Below are 20611 nucleotides of genomic sequence, written 5' to 3' on the forward strand. Positions count from 1 at the left end.
GGCATCATCTCCGGGCTGCAGGCAGAGTCGGCCCACAGCTTTCGTGTCCGCCCGGGGCACCAGTGCTACCCGGAGCCGGCCGGGGAGCTACGGGCTTGGAGACCTCAGCCTGCGCGCGCAGGCTCGGTCGCCATTAGCAGTATGTTAGCGAGTCAGCAGCGGGCACAGGGAGATGCTGGTTTCTAAGATACTGGGATTAAGAAAGGATCTCCCCCCCCGTAACTGTATTAGTAGAAACACTTGGGACGAAACCTTACTCTAACTGAAGTCAGTAACAAAAGCTCAGGAATTTCAGTGTATCCAGAACCCGCCTCATTTGAAGACGCAAAGATTGCCTTACCAGATCCGATTCATCTAGCCTGATGCCGTGTCGTAGACTGTGATATGTAGCGGCTGCTTCTGAAGAAGATTCCAGGAAGTCCCAGGTCAATTAGTGTATTTTCCATTGCAAAATTTTCTTTTTTTCCTTCATTAGACCCGGGTTCATGTCGTGAAGAAGAAAGGTATATAACCGTCTAATTCCTCTATAGCTTTATTCTTATTGGTCAGAGAAATGTCTGGTGGTTGTATTCTACTAAGCACTTGCTTTCACATAATTCATAAATTAAAAAAAAAAAACTCAATAATATGTCACTTTTAAATTTTGTAGTACATAAAAGGCTTCTGTTTCATTAATTAATTTTAATTTTTTTAACTTTAAGATTTTTTTAAATAAGATTTTATTGATGCAATGGAGAAAGTAGAAATGCTTTCTTTCTACATTGGTATTGCAGTGTGTATATATCATTTAAATAGTGAATTTTTAATATGTCTAGCTCATAAACTAAATGGTCTGCAGATCTTCATAGAGAGTAGTTCTGTATGTATCACTTTAAGCGTGTCCATCACTTGCTTATAAACTCTTTTAATCTCTGCTATTGCTGATTTCAAAAACTGTGCCAGGCACTGGGAAACATGCCCCATGGCGGGGGAGGCAAAATACTGATTTCTAGAAATAGCATTAGAATATTTTCATTTTTCTGTTTCAGTCTCTGTACGTCCTCATCCATATTTACTTTTTAGACTGCCCTTGCACTTTGAACAGGGATTTTCGGTGAGTAGCCCACAGCAATCCCCAGGAATTTTTCCTGGGTTAATTAAAAACCCAGCAATGTGAATGAAGAGTTGAAATTAATATCTCATTTGCATTGCCTAAAATATATTTGCTGATGGGGAATTTTCGCCAACCATTTTTCCGGATGTTCGCCAAGCTCTGCATAGTCATGCTGAAGCCACTTACAGACTTTTCTAGTTTGTCCTATTCTCTTTGTCACTCTGCTACGCATCCCAAAGTAGTCCACACACAGACTTTTAGGGCGTATCTCATTATTAACCTTTGAGATTTTTTGAAACTGTCCATTTTTTGTACTCTTTTTTTTTCTTTTTTTTCCTTGCTGGATGGTTGCTTGTCTGGATCAAGTTCTTCCCTCATCTATACTTTATGAGTACTTTTCAATATTTTTTTGTGAAGACCTTTATATAGACTTCACCAAGACCCCTTTCGTAGATTATCTCAACGTATTATCTTTTAGCCAGTATCTGGTTGATATGGTATAAAAAAAAATAAAAAAGGGTAGAAAGTTGTGCCTTTTATTAAGAAAAATCATGCTGCTTAATCTTTATTTGATCCTGAACTGCTTAAATGAACAGAATATATTATTGGTCCCTTTTAGGTCGCACGATGCGTTGTTTTATTGATTTACTACTTTGCCTAATACTTCCATTGGTTCTGGTAAGGCTTGTTGCTCCGTAGGTGATTTTTTTCCTTCCTCCCCAATATTCAGTTGAATGGGTGCAACCATTTGCAATGGATTTGAAAGGCGTATTTTATATTTGTATTAACTGAGGAGCCAATTTGTGTATTAATTTTGGAGGTATGCTATACAGTTCAGGTGGCCTACCTTGAGGTTTCTGAATGATTTAATTATAAGAAGTCATGTTAAAAGCACTGATTTTTTTTCATCTTTACAGCTAACCACGACATACAAAGAACTCAGCTAGCTCCACGGTACTAAATGTGCTCCTCTTCTCTTCTGTTACTCTCAGGCAGTGCAGTGGATTTACCAGTTCTCTTCCAGGCTTCCCGCTCCCTGGATTTCTGCGTTCGAAGGATGGCCAGTTGGTTTCAATCTCTACCTAAACTTTTCCCTTTATCTACACAGGACATTTTTTCTTGCCTTTCTGCTGTTTAGAAGTACGTGAACTTTGGTAGCAGCTGGGTGAGAGACTCCTGCACAAGTAGAGAATTGCAGCAAGCAGAGTGTCAGACTGGAATACTGATTTTGTTTCAGGTCCCCATTTCTTGCCCTTAAGATCCAAGGGATTGCTTCTTTAGCATACGTATGCACACAAATATAGCATACTAAAGGAAAGGGAGAAACAGTACAGTTTGATTTCAGGCAGCATTTCTTCTTTCCTCCCTCCTCAGGCTTTATAACTCTAAATAAATTTAACTCAGTAAACTCCTGGAGAGCACTTTGTCTTTTATTTTTTTATCTTTATGCCTCTGGAGCACTTAATTCATCTTCTAAGGTATATTCTGAGTGCTGACTGCTGCCCTTTGTGCAATTCCAACTTGTACTGTGCTTTAACTTCTCATCATTCATCTTTATGAGCCAAAATACTGACCCCAAAATGCAGTTCAGTACCACAGATGAGATCTAAATGAAATTATGTTCTCAAACTGATGTCTTTTTTAATCTCTTATGGCAAGTTTATTCCTTGATATGTGACTTAAGACCACACTTAGTAGTTTCCACTAAGTATTCAATTGCAAATGTGCAGTGTATGCAATTGTATATTGTAGTATCCACCATAAGTACACTTCCTTAGAGTGAAATGCAACTGTTAAAAAACAGATTAATTTAGTAATTATAATTGTTTGAGCCAAATATCACTCTGTCTATCTGTAGTAATTTAATTAATTTAGAAGATGCTCGCCTGGATTTACACTCATATAGTTGAGATCAGCATCTCTCAAAATTACTATTTCATCACTATAGACTCTTTCAAGAACAGAGAAATAGGTATGGCCAGGATGTTCTTGAAAATCTGTTTCATTCCGGGTTTTTTGCACAAATGTGGTGCATTATTAATACATTGGGTATTGAAGTGAACATATATCCTCATGCTTTTTTGCTCTCACTAACTTTTCTATTAGCTATGATCATGAAGGGCGTCTGACCAATGTAACACGTCCCACTGGAGTGGTAACTAGCCTTCATCGAGAAATGGAAAAGTCTATTACCATCGACATTGAGAATTCTAATCGGGATGACGATGTCACGGTCATCACAAATCTCTCCTCTGTGGAGGCTTCCTATACAGTTGTTCAAGGTACCAAAGCACACTTCTCAGCACATCTCCTAACCACACACACAACTTGAGAAAGCAATTCACAAAAGATTCGTGTCATTAGTACACTCATGAGCAGGGGAAAAACGTGTAAGGTTTGCAAGAAAAACTCCCATAAAGCTCATTCCTAAAATGACAGGTCTTCAGGACAGGTAAGAGACATTTCACAGTCATGCTTTGTGTCAAATACGTATGGTCATTATCTGCTGGTGTAAGGTAGCCCTGCCGTTACCTCTTGGGTCAGCTTCACTTTACCCACTCGTGTATTTCTCTGTACTTCACCGCAAAATTGGTTCTGGCTTCAGTGCCCCAGAGATGCAGTCTGCTGAATGTTGGCTGCCTGGGGAGAGATCCCAGGTAGCCTCCTACTATTAGAAATTAAATCTTCCAAATTCATACACTACCATTGAATAAAATGTAGAACAGTCAGGGCAGTGGATGATTGCAGAGTTTAGCCCTTCGAGAACACTGTGACAGCCCAAGTACAGCAGGAGAGATCAGGAACACGGTGGTTAAATGTTCGCATAGATCTTTGCAGCACCGCCACCAGGCATTGTATCTGATGAAGCCAAAACTGTCAGTTATCAAAGACAGACTGAAAGGAATTTCGTGAGTGATGTTTCTTTTTTAATTAAGATATAATGTCACTGGACTAAGAATATAATCATCGAACAATATAAATGTCCTCTTGACATAAATGTCAACATTTATAGACTATTACACAGTGACACATCTGGTTAGCAACGACTTTGTTTCTCTTATACCAGATGATTAATTATGTAGATGCTGTCCTTCTGTCAGACAAATATTGATGCTTTGGTGACAGTTGCACACTGTAGCGTTCCGTCCTGGCTGAGAATGGACTTGGCTGTGTCAAACAGCTGGAGAACTGCACGGCCATACCAGTACGGGATTATTTTTATTACTCTTCTCCGACAGCCAAAAGGCCGGGTGTGCGCATCAGGCTAGTGCACTTCTGGTGGGGTGGCAGGGAGGCAGGCAAGTAAAGGGCTGTGGCTGCCGGCTTGCACTGCTGGAGCCTCACACCTTGAGGATTTAAAGCCAAACTGTAATTCTGCACAAAGCCTCTGCTTGGAGGCAGTTTTTAAACAGAGGGGAAGAAAAAGAAGAGGCGCTTACTTCTTCCCACCCGCAAAGAGTCCATCAGTCTTTTTTTTTTTTTTCTTTTTTTTTGTCCTGGAGTTTAATGGTTTGTTGTTTATCCAGCAGTTCAGTTTTCAGGAATTTTTGTTCATATTAGAAATAAATTACGTGGTCGAACACATATAACGGTGCATTTTCATTCACAATTAAGGCTAAAGGGAAAACATAATGAAATAAACACAGTATCTCTCTGCAGGCTCACTGTTACACTACTGTTCTTTACATGAATCAGTAACATCTGTAATTTCCACCATAGTACCACGTAAATGGTAATTACAGGCTGACTTCATTTAACATCAACAGGAGTGCAATAAAAAACCAATCAAATTAAGCTATATGTTTTCTTTATGACTGGAGTAGCTAAATTATTTTCTTTTCATTATTGCTGTAGATCAAGTGAGGAACAGCTACCAGCTCTGTAATAATGGTACTTTGAGAGTGATGTATGCCAATGGCATGAGCATTAGCTTTCACAGCGAACCTCATGTCCTGGCTGGGACTGTGACTCCCACCATAGGACGATGTAATATTTCTCTACCAATGGAAAATGGTTTAAACTCAATTGAATGGCGTCTGAGGAAGGAACAGATTAAAGGCAAAGTGACTGTGTTTGGAAGAAAGCTCAGGGTAAGTAAAGTCTATCATTACAATAATGATCTTTTCTTCTGTGGGCAGAAAATTAATTTTCCATTCTGAAGGATATGTCTTTCCTTTTTTTACTTGTTAAAAATGTACAACTCTGGGATTGTCTTTGGTACGACAGTCTTTTCTTTATTTGAGAGGTCGGTTAACTGCATGGGATCGGCTGCTGCAGTCAGCTATAGAAGCTTCCTTACTAAAGGTATTCCAAAAGATGTTGGTAAAAACAGTATGGCACACTTCCCACAGTTAGTCCTGGGGAGCAAACACCATTACAGCTTGAGCGGTTACGTTCTGCTTCTGTAAAATCCCCCTACGGATTCATCGAGACAGGCATATAGTGTTTATTCCCTTTCCCAAATGGCACGATTGGAAAATAATTGCCATAATTACAAAGTCATAAGCATAGGATAAGAAAGACACTCAGGTCATGTAATCCATCCCCTGCCAAATTAAAGATCTGCTGCAGACGGATTAATCCCATTCAGCGCTTAGCTGGCCTGTTTTTCACCCCTTAAGCATCTAAACTTTTTTGCTGGCTGCTTCAGTGTATAGAGTTTTGGAAGGGCTTTGAGATACTGAGCAGAAAACAAATGTAGCGCTGATCAAGTCCTGGTTCTTTTAATAATTCTTTCAACATCATTGGACATGGGATACAGTTCTGTGTGTTCCAGATGATACATTAAATGCAGTATATATAAACAATTATTTAGTAATTTACAAAAAATAATAAGACTCAGATGTTAAATTTTGGTGTTTTCCTATTGCTTAACATTTAATTCACAGTGTTGAATCAACAAGCCTTTCCTTATTCTCACAAAAGCTCAGAATGCACCTACTGGGGAGAGGGGAAGGTTAGACAAAAAATGGAATGAGATTAGCGGCTAATCCTTAATGACTAAATTTCATGGCTGTGTAATTGATTTTTGATGTGTTGACCTGCAGATGTTGATTATAAATAGAAAATAGATCAGCTCTGCATTTTGACTAGGTGTTAAAAATAAAAATAAATAGGACCCTGAAAGGAAATGGCTGTAATCCTAGCTCTCAATACTAAAAATTTAATAGAGGTACTTGTGGTAATTAGCTGAAGTTAAACACATCTTAGAGCTGAAACCTTGCCTAAGATGGGTTTTCTTGCATCATGTTTATGCAAATCGAAACACTGCTTTATCTAGCAACACCTCAACATTTAATTGTCTGGTGTTAGTTCCTGTAACAATAATCACATATCCATTTAGCTCTTTTAAATGAAAATCACTATGAGATTATAACAGGTTGAGTGGACTGAAAATGAAATTTGAAAATGAGGGAGAAAGCATAGAGTTTATTTGCATCTCATTTATTCTAATTCATCTTTATAAATTGCTTAGTGAATGAAACGGAGCAAGTGTGTTGGAACACGGGGAGCAGGTGGCAGGCAGGGCGGGCTACGGCAGCTGGGAGAGCTGTGGCACGTAGCGGTACAGACGGGGCCACTGCTGCAGGACGAACGCAGCGCCGGGACGACTGCCGAGAGAGCGTGCGGAGCCATCGCCTGAATCCCCGATTCAGAATCAAGTATTACGGAAAGGGACTGTTATTATATGGCATTCATCTCTTACGAGTACTTCCTGGAGCCCATGCCCCTTTTCCCCAGTACTTAAAGGGGGCTGATAAGAAAGATGGAGACAGACTTTTTAGCAGGGCCTGCAGCGACAGGACAAGGGGTAAGGTTTTAAACTAAAGGAGGGCAGATTTAGACTAGATCTAAGGAATAAATTTTTCACGATCAAGGTGGTGAAACCCTGGCCCAGGTTGCCCAGAGAGGTGGTAGATGTCGGAAACATCCCAGGTCAGGCTGGACGGGGCTCTGAGCAACCTGCTCTAGTTGAAGATGTCCCTGCTCACTGCAGGGGGGTTGGACGAGATGGCCTTTAGAGGTGCCTTGCAACCCAAACTGTTCTATGATTGTGTGACTCTTCAGGCAGTGCAGCTACCTGTGCCCCCAGCTCTGCTCACCCGTGCTGTAGGCACATCGCAGTTGCACATGTCGGCCTCCGCAAACATGGCTGGGGCAGCCTTCACGAAGCCGAGAAAGGAAGACCTGCACTTCACCGTTTTGTTATCCCACTTACTGTCCGCTATTATTTAATGCTGTACATATTCAGTGTGCTGCAGTAGTTTCAGATAAAGTCTGGATAAGAAAAATTCCCTTCTGAACAGTTTTTGTTACAGTGCAGCATCACATAAGAAGTGATTTTTGTTGCAAGACCTCTACCCAAGGCACAACGGGCTCGTCCCTACGGCCACTTGTTCAGCAGCAGCCAAGGGACAACCAGATGTGCATGTAGGTAGTGGCACAAAAGAGAAGGGGCTTGTTAGGTGATCTTCAGTCATGATACTTGTAACAGTGTTATTAGTGTTCCCAGGAAGAGTGGGAGTTAGTCATTCTGTCTGGGTTTCTATGTAATTAATATGACACTACAATTACACTCTCTGGTTTTACTTATAAATGAAAATGAAATTACTGAATTATCCAAGCAGGTGCTTCTTTATTCTCCAAGTGATGTTTGTGTGTGTGCATAGCTCTTGTCTGTGTAATCATTAAGAAAACCCTAATACTTTAGTTTTCTATGGCAAAAAAACTAATAACCCTTATAATGTTTTTGAGAAAAGGGAGGATACCTGGAGTCAGACTTTCCTACATGCAGATGACAGTTGCAGTTATGGTAGTGGAGGGAGGAAGCCTCAGAAATCCCAACTGCTTTATGAAGCTTCATAAAACAAAACCAAACAAACAAAACACCAAAAGCTAAAATTTAGTTCACAGTCTTTATGAAAGATTTTTTTTTCTTTTTAGAAAATCTGCCTGTCCTTAAGAAAATGGGATCTTTCAGTCATACACCAACCCCTTAATGTTAAAACTCAATGTTTTTGAGAAGTGAAAGCGCTCTCCTGCTTCCCCAAGAACTCTCTGAAGGAGAGGGTTTTGATTTGTCTCTGTCACCAGGATTGATCCTACACTTAAAAAAATAAAGTAACTCGTTGAGAAAGAATTGATGTTGGGTCTGGCTTCCATTCCGTTACAATGGGAGAGCAGAATATGATTTATTTTGCTGAGGTGTTTTAAAAAAATATATATCTTTTCTTTGAATCACAGGAGAAGTTGTTGCTGGGATGATAACCTTTGGGAAAACCTACAGAAAAGCGCTTTTTCTAATAATTGCCCACTGAGGAAATGCACAAACTGTTAAAGAGCTAAATTTTATTAATTGGAAAAATTAGGATAATGAGAGATAATTTGAAATAATTATTTCTTTCCAAACACAAAAATTTATTAATTTTAAATTTGCTTTCTGTATAACTGAATTCCTGCAGAGTTGGTTGGGATGGGAATTGACTTTACCCCTGCCAGTGAAAATATCTCAGAAAAACTTTTATGTCCTCGAGAAAGGCTCAGGGTTCATTTACATATTGTTTGATGTGCAGTTTAATTTTGGATAAGGGAAAACGTTGCCTAATGAAAGCTACTGTAAAATATAAGCTGAAGAACAAATTCCCAGAAACTGATTAATACTTTCTAAGTAGTCATCGCTCTCAAATTATATCTAATTTAAAGACTTCTACTTTATTAACGATGCATCTACAATTAAATTACTTAAGAAGCTTTATCAGATTACAGCATCAGCCTGAATTCTGTGGCTTAGCCTCCAGTGAATGTATTTATGTATCTCTCATTATAGCACTCTCACTAGAAGCCTCTCCCTTTGGCATTCTTATGCTCCTTTGTATCTGTTTTGCTCTTTTAGTCAAATAAAAAAAAAAAAACATCTGGGACTGAAACACTGCATGTTGTACTTCCATTTGAAAATTGTAACTGAAAAAAAATGGAAAAAAGTCTTTAAACTAATTATTTAGCGTTTTTGTTTCTCAAAACTAGAAGTCCATCTTTTCCAGCCTGTATGATCAGGATTTTTAATCAGAAGAAATGAAACCCATCGCAAGTTATTGGGTTGCTGAGGGATCTGTTGAAAATTTGGAAAGAAGTAAATGAAGAAAACGTTTAAATGAATGAATTCATAAGCAGGGTGTTGCAGCTACAGAATCTAAATGGCTAAACCTCAATGAAGACACAAAATTGTAGTTTCTTCTCTTGTTCTTGGAGTCATTGTAGGGGTAAAGTCTAAGAACTACTGATGGCAGAAGTAGAAAAATTACTTCCATGCAAAATAATTTGTTTCTCTGCTAAGTGCTAACAGTCTGCACTTTGAGACCTAGGTGTGCAGTATGTCTGTCTGTTCTGACAATAAGGGAAGCCTTTCTCTGCAAGGTTAGAGCACCCATGTTGCAGGAAGATGGGAAATAGCCCAGTAAATCACTTCAGAGTTACCTATTCGAATATACCGAGAAGTAGAAAGCAAAAGCCAGTGAACAGGAAGACGTCTTACACTTTTCAAAAATGTGGGGAAATTGAGTTCTCCGTTGCGCACGCTATTTTCACACGGAAAATCCATAGAGGCGTAGTGCCCACTGCTCACTAAATGCAGCCTTCTTTCATCAATAGGTGCACGGAAGGAATTTACTGTCCATTGATTACGACCGGAACATACGCACAGAAAAAATCTATGACGATCACCGGAAATTTACGCTGAGGATAATTTACGACCAGCTAGGACGGCCTTTCCTTTGGCTACCTAGCAGTGGCCTGGCTGCTGTCAACGTGTCTTATTTCTTCAACGGGCGCTTGGCTGGGCTGCAGCGCGGTGCCATGAGTGAAAGAACAGATATCGATAAGCAAGGCAGGATCATTTCGCGCATGTTTGCGGATGGGAAAGTTTGGAGCTACACCTATCTAGAAAAAGTAGGTGATGTTGTTTTACCTTCTGATGTTAGCTACAAAGAGACAAAGTACTATCTATCTGGCTTCCTTTTAAGCTCTATACATAACATACACAAAATATTAGCTAATCTAAAATTTGACATATTCCAGCTGTTAAAAGAATCGTTTTGTACCTGGTCTCAGAATTGCTTATTTTTCAGCCAAACAACTGAATTTGACTAATTTTTAATGGCAAATATGTTGTTCGTGGTTTGTGTCTGTTGATATGTTCCTGAAAGCAGTCAGGCTGCCATACAATGGCATAAACTAACACAATGAATTGTGCTTAATTAAGACCCAAAATGCATTACTGAATCTGACAAAAGGTTCAGGTAAACACGGGTAATTCATCTCTAATCATTATCTATTAAATGAAAGTATGGTAATGCATTTTTTACTTAGCACAAATAAGACACTTCAGTCATAAAAGTGTCTTAAATACTTCAAAATTGCGTATTATTTTCCCTTTTCCTTTTTTGAATCTGTTGTTTTAAGCAAACCAGACCTGATACTCTCTGCTTAGTTTCTCGCATATTTCACAGTAGTAGTGGTGAACTACAACTGCTAGCAGAAAGATAAATCAAGTCATTTATCTAACTCCTCTGCATCCCTCAGAAAAAAAGAAAAAAAGTCCCACTAAAGGGAGGGCAGCTAATAGGTTGCTAACCTACCCTTTCTCTGGAGTGGCAGCATATTGATTTCGAAGTAGCAGATCCTCTCATCTGGCAGCCTGACAATATTCCTGAGCAGCTTTATGCCCCTAACTAATGTGTCTAATTCTCTTTTTATTCATTTAACATTAGAGCCTTCTTCAGTAAGCTTTTCTTTCATGCCTTCTCAGAGGTCACACGCTAAAAGCTAGTAACCGTGTATTAATTTTTTCCCCTATAGTCAATGGTACTACTGCTCCAAAGTCAACGACAGTACATCTTCGAGTATGATTCTTCAGACCGACTTCATGCTGTTACCATGCCTAGCGTTGCTCGGCACAGCATGGCAACTCACACCTCTGTTGGCTACATTAGAAATATTTATAATCCCCCTGAAAGCAATGCATCCGTGATTTTTGATTACACTGATGATGGGCGGATTTTGAAAACATCATTTTTAGGTACTGGCCGACAAGTCTTCTACAAGTATGGAAAGCTATCCAAATTATCTGAAATTGTTTATGACAGCACTGCAGTTACTTTTGGATATGATGAAACTACAGGTGTCCTAAAAATGGTGAATTTGCAAAGTGGAGGATTTTCTTGTACAATCCGCTATCGTAAAATTGGTCCTCTCGTTGACAAACAAATCTACAGATTCTCTGAAGAAGGTATGGTCAATGCAAGGTTTGATTATACATATCATGATAATAGCTTTCGAATAGCAAGCATCAAACCCATAATAAGTGAGACACCTCTTCCCGTTGATCTTTACCGTTACGATGAGATTTCTGGCAAAGTAGAGCATTTTGGCAAATTTGGAGTTATTTATTATGACATAAATCAAATTATTACTACAGCAGTTATGACATTGAGTAAGCACTTTGATACCCATGGACGCATTAAAGAAGTTCAGTATGAAATGTTTAGATCCCTGATGTACTGGATGACTGTACAGTATGACAGCATGGGAAGGGTAACTAAAAGAGAACTGAAACTTGGTCCATATGCCAACACAACCAAGTATACCTATGATTACGATGGAGATGGGCAACTGCAAAGCGTAGCAGTAAACGACAGGCCAACCTGGCGTTACAGTTACGATCTGAATGGAAACCTTCATCTCTTGAATCCTGGAAACAGTGTCCGACTGATGCCTCTGCGCTATGACCTAAGAGACAGGATTACGCGCTTAGGTGACGTACCGTACAAAATTGATGACGATGGATTCCTTTGTCAGCGAGGCTCAGATGTGTTTGAGTACAACTCCAAAGGACTCTTAACAAGAGCTTACAATAAAGCAAATGGGTGGAGTATTCAGTACCGTTATGATGGACTCGGCCGAAGGGCTTCCTGTAAGACTAACCTGGGGCATCATCTACAGTACTTTTATGCTGATCTTCACAATCCAACAAGGGTAACTCATGTCTACAATCATTCCAATTCAGAAATTACCTCTTTGTACTACGATCTACAAGGCCATCTCTTTGCAATGGAGAGTAGCAGCGCGGAGGAGTATTACGTTGCCTCTGATAACACGGGCACTCCATTAGCAGTGTTCAGCATCAATGGCCTCATGATCAAACAGCTTCAGTACACAGCATACGGGGAGATTTATTACGACTCTAACCCTGATTTCCAGCTGGTTATTGGGTTCCATGGAGGGCTGTATGACCCTTTAACCAAACTCGTCCATTTTACCCAAAGGGACTATGATGTCCTGGCTGGACGCTGGACATCTCCTGATTACACCATGTGGAAAAACATTGGTAAAGAACCCGCTCCTTTCAACCTGTACATGTTCAAGAGTAATAACCCTCTCAGCAATGAACTGGATCTAAAGAATTATGTAACAGGTGAGACTTCACTACAATTTCTTATAAATAACACTACGCTTTGGAAGTTGATTTGGGAAAGAAATCAGACTTCTCCTTACTAGCCCTTTGCTGAATCCTCCTATCAAGGTTGGGCCATTTTCCTTTTTGTGCCATGACAAGGGCTGGCTGGTCCCTATTCTTTGATACTGCTCCCCCGGTGCAGGAATGAAGGGTGTTAAATGAGAAGCCACAGTGAATTATGGCGGGGAGGGGGAAATTGCGTAAATACTCCATTTCAGTGCAGCCGTAGTGCTCTTCCCATTGAATTAGTAGGAAGATGTGTTCTTTCTAATTTTATATGAAGAAAAGTGAAGTCAGCTACAGGAATCACTGGCAGGTGAGTTGCAGAATCGTGAACCAGAACCGCTCAGCATCTCGTCCCTTCAGGGCCCCTTTCAAAATGAACTGCTGACTGAGCCCTTGGGCACATTATGAATTATCACCAAGAATGGATTTAATTAAACCTCTTTCTTTTTCCTATTTAACTTTTAATATGCAAACAGTCTTTAGTCTTTAAAACAAAAATCTTGATGTTTTTGAGAATTATTTCCTCCTGAAAGACTAAGAAATTTTATGGAATGCGTAGAGCTCAGAAAGAGAAACAATTAAGTAGTTTTGATTGTGTATGTTAGAATTGGGTAAAACTTGTAACCTCTTCATAATTAGTAATAATTTTTCACTTAGTAAGATCACACAGTACTTGAACTAGCTGCTGGCAATTTCTGAAAAGAAAGGTAATTAATATGTCTTCAGGAAAAGCTTTTTTCAGAATTGAATATGCAGCATACAATAATTAGAGCGGTGATATCATTTTCAAAAAGGAGCTATCTTAATTTTAGCAATAATTTGAATTTCAAGAAAAATGTGCGTTTCCTTCAAAGAAAATCATAGAAAGTTTCATTAGTGTGTTGGGACATAATCGTATGGGTAACACAGCGTAGGTTCTACTGTAGCTACTTTGCAATTTGAAGGTCTTGCGATTTGTATCTGGTAGCATGAAAATATTGGTGATTAAAATTACCTTGGGATCAAATTCTGTTGTCTTAAGTTAAGTTTAACAAAATTCCTGTTCTCATCCACCACTGTTTGATTTAGATTTTCAGTGTCATGATATTTTGCTACGTTCTGAAATTGCATTCATTTAATTTATCCACCCACTGGATGAAATCTAGGAAGATAGATTGCACTTTGGTATTACACACACTTTCTAGTCTGTAAAAATACTTCATTGGTGATGAAAATATTTGTTGCTGTATGGACTAAACAGATTATCTTGCACAGGAAGCGGTTATGGTGGCACATTTGTTGTCATGGTTTATAAAAAAAAACAAACAGAAGCAAAACACAAAAAAAATACTTCCCCCCCCAATCCATTCTTACTGCTAACCACTCACGTGGCTTTATTCACAGGTTTTGCTGAAAAGGAATTCCTGTAGCAAATGCACTGCTGCAAAGCACGTTAGCTAAGCAAAATAGTAACTACTTTGTATATAGGTCCTCCTCTTTTTTTTGTGGAATGAGGGCAGCTGAAGTGAATTGTTCAGGAGATACCATTATACCATAAAATAAACTGAAGCCTTAAAAAGGAGCAGTAACCCTGTGTTGTCCAAAGCTAGAGGAAAAATGTGGTAGGCACTACGTGATGGGAGAAACATACAAATATCTTCATAGAAGCAGAGTATTACACTACTTATTTTAGTGTCAGAATGGCTAAGAAAAGATGACTTTTGCTGCCAAATGTCCACAACCAAGATGTATTACACTTTTTATGATGTAACATTACCTCTGCTAAAAACTTCGGGAAAACAGGCTTTGTGACAGCAAGCAGGTGCCGTGTTTGTGGCTAAGCACGTCCCGGAGGTCGGTATGTACGGGCGGGCGCTGTGCAGGCACTCTGTGGGCAGCAAGCAGAGCCCGCGGTGCGCCTGCCTGCTGCAGGCACCCTGCCTGGTGTGGTCTAAATTCAGGCAGCGACCCTCGCGGCGGGAGGGCCTTGCCACAGTCACATCTCTTCCCAAACACGGAGTTCAGCTCACACGAAGAAGTGGCAATAGCAGCACCAGGAGCCATTGTAGGCCAGCAAGGAGAGAAGGCCACTGGAAAAGACAAGAGAGGTTTTTAAACAAAAGTGTTCGTGAACATAAGTCCCAATCAAACGAGAAGTGCCCATGCTCCCACGCTGCTGCGTATCTCCCTGACAGCCAGAAAAGAGAAGCAAGAAACAGAAATGTGAAACTGGGTCATGGCCTTTTTTTAATTTTGTTTTGTTAAAAACATCATTTTGATAACTAAAATACATCATTAGTTCTTCATACCTGCTGAGTGAGAATTGCTTTCATTACTTCAGTTACATAGTGTTTTTTCAACTAGATAGGAAGACAGAGTTTTACTGGTCGAACCCAGAGCGGGAACTTCCCGAAGCTCACCCCAGAGCCGAACTGTAACCCTCCCGTGCAGCTCCTCCTTTTCTGCCCTGGGCCTGGAGGGATGGGGAGGATATTCATGTTACCTAGATTTAGACAGCTGAATTACAAGTCTAGCTTCTCACTGCGCTTAATGGAGCCTCCTGAGACCTGATGACAACTAACAGAAGTAGGACACAGAAGAGAAGCCATGTATTTTCCCATATGATTGTGCAGATGTTTTTAGGTGTAATAACCTAATAAAACATCATTTTACAATACAGTTTATAGGTTACAATAGCCACATCAGAAGGTGTCAGAGATGGAACAAGTATTGCATACAGGTAAAACGTTTGGATAATCCATGTGCTGTAATGGAAAAAGAATGAAAGAGGTGGTATATCCTTGATGAACTATTTAGGGTAAATTTAAAACAAATTTCCTGTGCCTGTTTATGGTGGATTAGTACAATTCTGTGAAGTGCCGTGCTGTAACATAAATTAGGCATTCCACTGCTGCTAGAAATCAAGGAGGTCAAGGATGGATTTCCTAATTTTTTTTTTTATTTATTTCTTGTATTTGTTACACACATTTGTTTCTCACTTGCCTGCTTACTTTTGATTTTTAGATGTCAAAAGCTGGTTGGTGATGTTTGGATTTCAGCTTAGCAACATTATTCCTGGTTTCCCCAGAGCAAAAATGTACTTTGTGTCGCCGCCATACGAGTTGTCTGAGAGTCAAGCATGTGAAAATGGACAGGTAGGCAGAAATATAAAGTTATTTTTCGTGATAAATTTGCCCCACTCTATGAATAGAACTGCTGGCTCTTCCATAGTTACAGCTGAAGGCCAAGTATTTATTTCAGTGTAAAATCAAGTGAGTATAGCTAGATTTTATACTAATGAACATATGCTTTTCTTGCCAGCCTTCGTTGTTATCATAATTACAGTGTCATTAGTTTGTCTTTTATTGAGTTCTTCCTTGATTAACAAGTTGTAACCCGATTAACTTGATTAGCAATGACAAAAGGAGACTTTGTCAGAGTAATTTATCACGTGCTTGTACCTTTGGTAAAACCACCCTAATAACGTATGTGTTGCAATAAACTTAGGTTGGTACTTGCTGTACTGCTAAGAAATAGTTCTGCTTCTCACCCTGCAATAGGGTTTCTCATCATTTTTTGTCTGACGCTTTTCATAGAGGCTTTGGTTTGCTACTCCAGTTACTCCAGTTAACTTCAGTTACAGCATTCATACTCGCCAGGTTACGGTAGAAAATGGCATATGCTTTCGACCTTTATAATAAATTCCACCCCATTTAATAAACTTAAAAAGAGTACTAGGCCAATTTCAAACTAAGTCTACGCTAAGCTCACTTCACATTTGTGGTAATACAACTGAAATGGTCGTATAAACCTAAACATACTGCTTTTGCAGGCTTCTAAGTCACTTGAGAATCTAAATCCCCTCTTCAGGAACCGCATTGGTATTTTGGAGCCCAAATCTCATCTATTTTCAAAAAGACTTCCATTATAAGCATTTTAGTCATATATACTGGTTGAAATCTCTGGGCAAAAGTGTCCAGAAGTTAAATGCCATCTTTTAATAAATTGATTCTGTTAGGTTTAAGCTCAGATTAAAATTGTGCTAGTCTTGGGCCTTACTTACTTATTCTTGTAGCAGACATCATATAATTTGCCAAAATTGAGATCTGTGGTACATATATACTACAAAGAATGATGATGAATGAGTGAAGTATTTTATTTGGTATTACTGGTAGAAAAATAATTTGCCAAATGAGTATTTACCCGATACTGAATGGGATATGTATAGGGGCGGGTAGCTGAGGATCGTCTTCCCATAGTGTAGGATTTTTCACTGCATGACTTTTCTTTTAAAAAAGCACAGCAAATCTTGGTATTGGTGTCCGAAATGAGGATTTTCAGATTTGTATCTTATTTGGTGGTTCTTTTTGTTCTGTTTTGTTTTCCCCAGCTAATTACAGGAGTTCAGCAGACAACAGAAAGACACAACCAAGCTTTCATGGCTCTTGAAGGACGGGTCATATCTAAAAGATTACATGCCAATATTAGAGAAAAAGCAGGTCACTGGTTCGCAACAACCACTCCTATCATTGGGAAAGGAATCATGTTTGCTGTGAAGGAAGGCCGTGTAACCACTGGCATTTCCAGCATAGCCACAGATGATAGCAGAAAGATTGCCTCTGTCCTTAACAGTGCTCACTACCTGGAAAAAATGCACTACAGCATCGAGGGGAAGGATACCCATTACTTTGTCAAGATAGGCTCGGCTGACAGCGACCTCGTCACCCTCGCAATGACCAGCGGGCGGAAGGTCCTGGAGAGCGGAGTCAACGTCACCGTCTCTCAGCCCACTCTGCTCGTCAATGGGAGGACTCGAAGGTTTACGAATATTGAGTTTCAGTATTCCACCCTGCTGATCAACATCCGCTACGGACTGACCCCCGACACGCTGGACGAGGAAAAGGCGAGAGTCTTAGACCAGGCTCGGCAGCGAGCCCTGGGCTCAGCCTGGGCCAAAGAGCAGCAGAAGGCACGGGATGGCCGAGAGGGCAGCCGCGTGTGGACAGACGGAGAGAAGCAGCAGCTTCTGAACACGGGAAGGGTTCAAGGTTACGAGGGATATTATGTCCTGCCCGTGGAGCAGTACCCAGAGCTAGCAGACAGTAGCAGCAACATCCAGTTTTTAAGACAGAATGAAATGGGAAAGAGGTAACAAATTAACCTGCTGTCATCCTTTGCTGGATGAATCAGTAGTCATAACTGTTATCTCCTCTCCTAAGGAGATGAAGACCTAAATGGGGGCACTAGGCTGAGCTACTTTGGGATAGTAAGTGGCAAAAAAGCTCGTATTTTTTGAGTTAAATGCTACTGTTCAAGTGATTAAAAACCACATCCTGAAGTGGACTAAAGCCAGACTGAAAACTCTAACCATACAAATTAAAAAGTACCCCTGAAATATTACCCACTTGTTCTGGGTCTAAAGAAAAACAAACAGAAGGCCTCGTATTGTATTACCTCACTCCATTCACACGTGAGTAAACTAAGAAATCCAAGTGGGCCACTTTTCACTAACCAGCTGATGAAACACAGATGATTCAGACTGCTTGTTTGATAAATATCCAAGAGGTTTTCATTTAAAGCAAAATACAGGTGCATTTAAAACATGACTTTGGGGTGATTTGTGTGTAGCAACTGGAGGACAATGAGAATGCAAGTGAGAGTGCACTGGAAATAGTAAAGAAAAATATATTTAAAAGTAACAAAACCACACTTGCACTCTGACCCTCCACTTGTCTGGCCTGAAGCTTAACTTATTCAAAGAGGGCAGAGTGTAAGGTTACATTCAAAATGGTGGCTATAAATCACTACAAATAAATTTCATACTCTGTTTGTCTTTGAAGATTTCCATTGTGGACAGTATAACACAGTTACAGGGTGTAGTCTGTTTAGATTCAGTAGTTTGTTGGTATCAGTTCCAGTAGAGCTGTGGGCATTGTGTTACACTATTGCAAATGGGCACCACGTCAGATCACCCTGTACATACATCAGCCAGAAGGCACAATCACTGTTTCAGATTTAAAAATTATTAGTGTGTTTGTTTGGTCGAGAAACTGAGACAATCACATTACAGTCACCACAAAAAAAAAAAAAAAAAAAAAAAGTCTAATAAGAACTTTGGTACAAGAACTTTTTTGTAATATACATGTATGAATTGTTCATTGAGTTTTTATATTAATTTTAATTTGCTGCTAAGCAAAGACTAGAGACAGGCAAAGATAATTTATGGCAAAGTGTTTAAATTGTTTATACATAAATAAAGTCTCTAAAACTCCTGTGAATTACTTGTCTTCCATTGTGAAATCTTTTTAAGGTGAAAAAAATACTAGTCTCTCACTGCCACCTAATGCACGCAGCGTCTTGTTTGTTGAAGTGACGTGCTGTACCATGGATTCTATAGAGGGCTGGTCCTTTGATCTCTGGGTAAGCAAAGTCCTACACACACACACATCACCCAAAACCCTGTTTAGGACACAGCAGAAAATTGCTAAGTGCATGCTTTAGAAATTCCCTCTCTGCACTTCATGGCTAGCAGCCCTCAAACTGCCGTGCTTCAACCCTGGAATTAGTTTATTTGCACTAGAGTAACATCCAAACAATTTGAAAATGCAGTAACTTAATATTAAATGGAACATGGAAGGCTGTGCTGTGAGCCAGGAAGTCTCCATGAAATCTGTCATCTTTGGGAGATTGCTTATTTCTACCACATTTAAAAACCCTCTCCTAAGCAAAGTCACTCCTGATGATGTTAAAAGGGAACCATCCATCAGCCAGAGCCCTGCTGCTTTCATCTCATTTAAGTATGTAGCTAGGGAGCTCTACTTAATTTTGAGAACAGTTTTGCTTTTGGGGTTGCAAATGAGGTTTTTAATGATTCATGATATCGACAGAGATGCTTGAGTTGATTAGGGGCATTAATTCACTCCAGGGCATTTTTCAAGCAGAGCAGCTCAGTGGCTGTGGTGTATAACACCTATAGCACTCAGAAAGCGTGTCTAATTTTTGCAGTGCAAACAAGAGCCATCCCATTCTGACCAGAGCGTTACACCTACACGTTTACCCTACGCAGCGGACGCAACGGAACCCCACACCCTGTTGGTCATCCCCTGAAGGATGAGTCTGGGTACGTGCTCGGATGAAGTCCCGTGTGTCCATCACTGCAGATGGTTTTCTGTGCTGATGGCCTTGAAGTGCTGTTACGTTATCAGACTGTTCTTTACAAGTGAAACCTCTTTAAAAGTATTGTTACTTTCTTTTAATGGAGTCATAAAACATGAAATCACAAGGTGGAGACACCTTTCATTATCACAATTTTTCTGTATTACCCTTGCCCTGTATTGGTAAGCTGCTTAGGTAATTTTTTGGAATGGAATTTTTCTTGCAGTTCAGAGGGTTGAAATGAGAACCTGTTGCACAGTCCCTGATGTCCTTTTTTCCATTACTATTCTTCTAAAGCTGAAATTGGAGATTCTGCTACTTCAAAAGGAAACTTAGTTAAACTAAAAGTGAAGTACCTTTTTTAATATTAATTACTATGGCAGGAGATGTAACAGATTTGCAGGGTACGCGCTTCCTACCCAGCTCCTTTGCAAACAACATATGCAGCATCAGCATGTCCTTAAACACAACTTTTGAAAGCGGTCCAGTCCTGCTAGCTAAATGCTCACCAGAGGCCATTTATCCAGGGCTACCTAGAGTTTCCAAAGCCTGTGTGCAACTTGGCACAGGTCCTGCACAAAGCCCCAGCGATACACTTGGGCTCTTGCATGCAACTAACTAGTGTGCTGGATGCGACCAAGGTCATTCCCAACCTTTCCTCCTGGCTCTGCCACTACACTTTCTGTTCCCCTACAGACTTCCTGACGCATTTAACAGTGTACCTACATGGGCAAACCCTCCCAGCCTGTCCTTGTGGCAAGTAAACTGTACTATGTCCAGTTACTTAGAAAACCCTTGGAAGAATTACTGTATTTTGTAACAATGACAGAGAGCTAGATGCTCTCATGTCTGGAAGAATGGCTGAC

General features: G+C 40.0%; 1 protein-coding gene across 1 annotated transcript; it reads left to right on the forward strand.

Moving 5' to 3' along the window:
• Positions 1-3199: 3199 nt before the first annotated feature.
• On the forward strand, positions 3200-18868 carry LOC104625928 (teneurin-2; the record flags this gene model as incomplete). The annotated part of the gene is made up of 6 exons (XM_010293698.1): positions 3200-3375; positions 4949-5184; positions 9743-10039; positions 10949-12563; positions 15615-15745; positions 16981-18868. Coding segments are annotated over 6 exons (3217 nt in total), but the record flags the coding sequence as incomplete, so codon positions are not given.
• Positions 18869-20611: the final 1743 nt, after the last annotated feature.

Source organism: Phaethon lepturus, unplaced genomic scaffold (genome assembly GCF_000687285.1).
Source record: "Phaethon lepturus isolate BGI_N335 unplaced genomic scaffold, ASM68728v1 scaffold40248, whole genome shotgun sequence".
Lineage (NCBI taxonomy): Eukaryota > Metazoa > Chordata > Aves > Phaethontiformes > Phaethontidae > Phaethon > Phaethon lepturus.